Below are 4,130 nucleotides of genomic sequence, written 5' to 3' on the forward strand. Positions count from 1 at the left end.
GCCCGCCTCAGTCTCCCAAAGTGCTGGGATTACAGACATGAGCCACTGTGCCCGGCCCATAGGCCAGGTTTAAACGACTTTATTGTAATCTTAAGTGACTTTCATGATAGGGTGTTGTGTGTGGTGATTTGCTGGACTGCTTGCCCTTATGAGTTCTATACCCTGACTTCCTTGTCTGTGACCTGGAAAATCATACCTTTACCTTCAAGTGACCAGATATAATCAGGGAGTGGCTGGGCATGATGAAGCCCTTTCCAATCAACACTGGGCAGTTCTGCCATCCAGCCTCTATTGCCCTTTCAAATACAAAATGAAAGGAGTACAACAGCAATTTTCAAAGAACCGTCTAAGGCATTTTCCTTTGAGAATCGATCCTTTATTTCACCACATGTTCCCCAATCTAGGAATGAACCAGAGATCAAGAAACATGCAGTCTTGCTGAGGGCAACCACTGGATCGGGCAATCAAAAAGTGCCGCTTTACTCCTGGCCTCTGACCTTTTGAGCCCTTCATCAGTGCAGACCCTTCCCTGTCCTGTACCTCTCAAAATAAGGAAAGAGCCCTCCTCTCACAGAGACCACCTAAGAACATTCACATTCTCCCTCCATGCACTCATGTGGGAATGGGCAATAAATTCTTCTTGCTTCTCTCATATGCTGTTGCTAAAGGCGTGACACATGGCATTCTGCTGCCTCATCTCTGTTACTATGACAGAAGTGTGACTATAAGCACTCAAACTTGGTGAGGGTGAAGGCATCATACAGATGGTGGGTTTTTCTTGATTAAGGAGTTGACATCACGCACCTCCAATAAGCTTTTATTTGTTCTGAGGGGCAGAGAGCTTTTTTTCTTCTTCAGTGCCAAAGAACTTCAGAGGAATGTTGGGGAAAAAATTCAGGGGGCTAGTTTTCTCCCTTCACACTTGGTTCCCTGCTAAAGACCTGATGAATATAAGCCTCTGGGAAGAATGGTGGTATGAGATACAGGAGCTGTACTGCACTCTATCTGGTCTTAGCAATGAGTTCCACTCGGGTCAATACACCGTAGAAGAAAGGGCAAAGGCAGTGTAAGAGTTAACAGATGCAATTACTTGATCTTATTTTTATTTCCTTTACCTAAAGCAATAGGCCGCATCCAAAGCACGCTTCTTCCGCCGGTTGGTCTGTTGTGACTCAAGTCTGTAGGAGGGCAATAACATTAGCAGGAGATGTGGGGTCTTCCCACTGTTTTTTTTCCTAGTGGACTTTATAGTTTTCTGATCACCACTGGTATATGTGGAGGTGCCATCAATACCTTGAAAAAATGCATTTGGGTAATAAACATTTAGCTTCACCTTCATCAAATATAATCAGCCATATTTTTTTCCTTTGTATATTGTCACAAATAGCAGTGATGACCACCAAAGCAGCATCAGCTGGCAACAGTCATTCCCCATGGAAATAGATATGGCACAACAGGACTTCGACTAACCCACGTGACAATTAACACTTCTAAATGGGGCTCTTGTCAGAAGGCAGTTCAGTGTCAAAGCCAGGGCTGTTGGTTATGAAAGTCACTACAGAAGCAGTCTTTGACCTATACTCCAAGGGCAATCTAGGCAGTTTATTTTAGTCAATCCTCAGTTTAGGCTGTGTTCAAGTCCTCGACAACTGAACACATGGCAATAGAACATGCCTTGTCACCCGCTGGTTAACACTCTTCCTAAGACTACTAAACTCAAAAGACTTTCCTAATGAACATAAACTGAGACTTAACTGAATTGGAGTGAATTAGGTTCAAGTGAAACAGAAGTCACCCTTACCTAATGCTATTTTGGGAAGCTGTGAAGAAAGGGCTTTTTCATTTATTTTATGGCATCCTCAACACTTTCCTGATTCCATCTGAGATTTAGAAACTTGAGCTCCCCAAAGCATGCTCAAGAGACTGCCAGTTTAAGCATTTAATCTCCACACTCCAGAGAATCATGACTAGGTTAGAGACTGAAATAAATCTCTAGACCTCTGGGAGTATTTTTCCATGAGCGAGCACTGCTGTAGTCTTCTAAAAGTGGATGGAGGTCCTGGGTGATGTTAGGAGGGCAGGGAAATCAATTCTCTGGCCTGGCATTGTGGGCAGATGCTGCATTGGCACATGGGCAGAGATTTCCTCTCACCTCTCATCATCCAACAACTCATCATCTAATACGTGAAGTGACTTGAGGCCTTGGTACCTCCTCACTCTCCATGACTTTTGTCCAACTTACTTAAAGGTGAGCATGGGGAAAGCCAAAACCTTTTTATGTGTTTATAAACTAATACAAAATTCTGATAAGGAACCCACTTGAAATATTGGGTATGGGCTAGAAAAGGTGGAATATTCTTATACATGGAAAGTTAGTTATGGGAGCTGTAGCATGAGGAGACTCTTTCTTCTGTGAAATATGGTTGTCAGTTCCTGACATTTGGCTTGGGGGATTATCATTGAATTTTCTTAAATACATTCTATCTTTCTCTATAATATCAGTAGAGATGGAAAGTTGGTTTGCTACAATGAAGAACAAAGGTCTTAACTTACTACTGGAGGGTTAATGAGTTAATAATCAGTTATTATTGACCAAGTCATCACTGGACATTGAGAATTATAAACGGGGAACCTATCCCATTCTTCCAATCCTTTCTCCCTTCACATATGTATATCCAACCATATCATTGTCCAAATGAATGAAATTCCCCAGGCCTCATCAGTCTCATTTTCACATGCAAACTGATTTTATCCCCCATGAGATTACCAATATAGACCCTTCCCTCCCCCACCTCATATGACCAAGTTTCGGTTACCTGCAAATCTTGCTTCTAATTCTTCGCTTTTATTTGGGATGATGTAATTATTAGATGGTACAAAAGTGCAGCAGGGACAGTGTAAGCTTATTTTAAATCCCAGGTTCCTGTCTGGAAAACATTAAGTCAAGGAGGTCATTTGTATGTGTGTCTATACCCTTAAATCTGCAATCAATTTAAAGTAACTTAGGGATACCAAACATCTTGGGAGGAAAAGAGAGAGTGGCCTGTAACCTTTATGGTGAAGCCATTCATGAACAGCATCAGTTACATCGAAGGAAAGCCATTCGCCTTCTGCTCTTGTTTTCACAACTTTGCTGTCAATGTAGCGCTGGGTTGGAGATGTTAAGTCTTTGGACTTGAGAATCTAGAGGGAAAAAGAGCAAGAGAAAAGGCTGAGTTGGCATTCTGACAGCATGACTAAACCAAAACTATTAACAGTGTTCTAATTCATTATCTAAATTTAGCTCTACTACAGTATAGCCATGTATTGTCATCTCAATAGCATGGTCACATGCATAAAAACACAACACCAGGCTATTTGCCATGAAAAATAGAGCTACTAAATCAGCTGCATGTTATGATAAAGGTGACAGGAACCATAAAGCCAAGTGTCTTAAAGAAAGTGACAGTAATTATTTTACTTTGCTGACATAAGCTTTGCAAGGTTTCAGCCATAAATTCTATGCTATTAAGTTAATGGTTTTCTTGTTCTGCTTCCCTACTTATTTAATTTGGGGAGTTGGGGTACAGGAAGGGACAAGAGGAGAAGTCCAGTTCAGAGGACCCAGACTCACTCTCAAAGGCCCTGAATTATAAATCTCTTTCTAATAAAGAAAGAACAGTCCTAACCTTGGTTTCCGAATCCATTGCCATTAAAATATGTGTCATGCCTCAGCTTTTGAGGTAAGTCCCTGGCTGGGATGTTTTACTCTTAATGTTACTTGTTATGATATATAAAGATATTCCATCTCCTGTAGACTCAGAATGAATCTAAGCAGAAGTTGTTTGGTGTTCTGCATAGATGAATGTCTAAAAGCAAATCAGCCTAAACACTGAGACTTTAGAAAGATGTATTTATCTCAGGCTGGGTGAGGTGGCTCACTGTAATCCCAGCACTTTAGCAGGCTGAGTTGGATGGATCAGTTGAGGTCAGGAGTTCAAGACCAGCCTGGCCAACATGATAAAACCCTGTCTCTACTAAACACAAAAATCAGCAAGGCATGGTGGCGGGTGCCTGTAATCCCAGCTACTCGGGAGGCTTAGGCAGAAGAATCACTTGAACCCAGGAGATGGAGGTTGCAGTGAGCTAAG

The 4,130-nt window shown here is 41.8% G+C and overlaps 1 protein-coding gene across 3 annotated transcripts in view; it reads right to left on the reverse strand.

Annotated features, from left to right (window-relative positions):
* Positions 1 to 1,107: 1,107 nt before the first annotated feature.
* TGFB2 (transforming growth factor, beta 2) overlaps positions 1,108 to 4,130 on the reverse strand; it is a 95,477-nt gene continuing 92,454 nt past the window's right edge. For all 3 annotated transcript variants that reach the window (XM_011987373.1, XM_011987371.1, XM_011987372.1), the window contains 3 exons: positions 3,051 to 3,183; positions 2,817 to 2,927; positions 1,108 to 1,293 (listed from right to left, as the gene is read on the reverse strand). In XM_011987373.1, the coding sequence (XP_011842763.1) occupies positions 1,112 to 1,293; positions 2,817 to 2,927; positions 3,051 to 3,183 (426 nt within the window). In that variant the 3' untranslated portion in view covers positions 1,108 to 1,111. The remainder of the gene's footprint in view (positions 1,294 to 2,816; positions 2,928 to 3,050; positions 3,184 to 4,130) is intronic.

This window comes from Mandrillus leucophaeus, unplaced genomic scaffold (assembly GCF_000951045.1).
Source record: "Mandrillus leucophaeus isolate KB7577 unplaced genomic scaffold, Mleu.le_1.0 Scaffold309, whole genome shotgun sequence".
NCBI lineage: Eukaryota > Metazoa > Chordata > Mammalia > Primates > Cercopithecidae > Mandrillus > Mandrillus leucophaeus.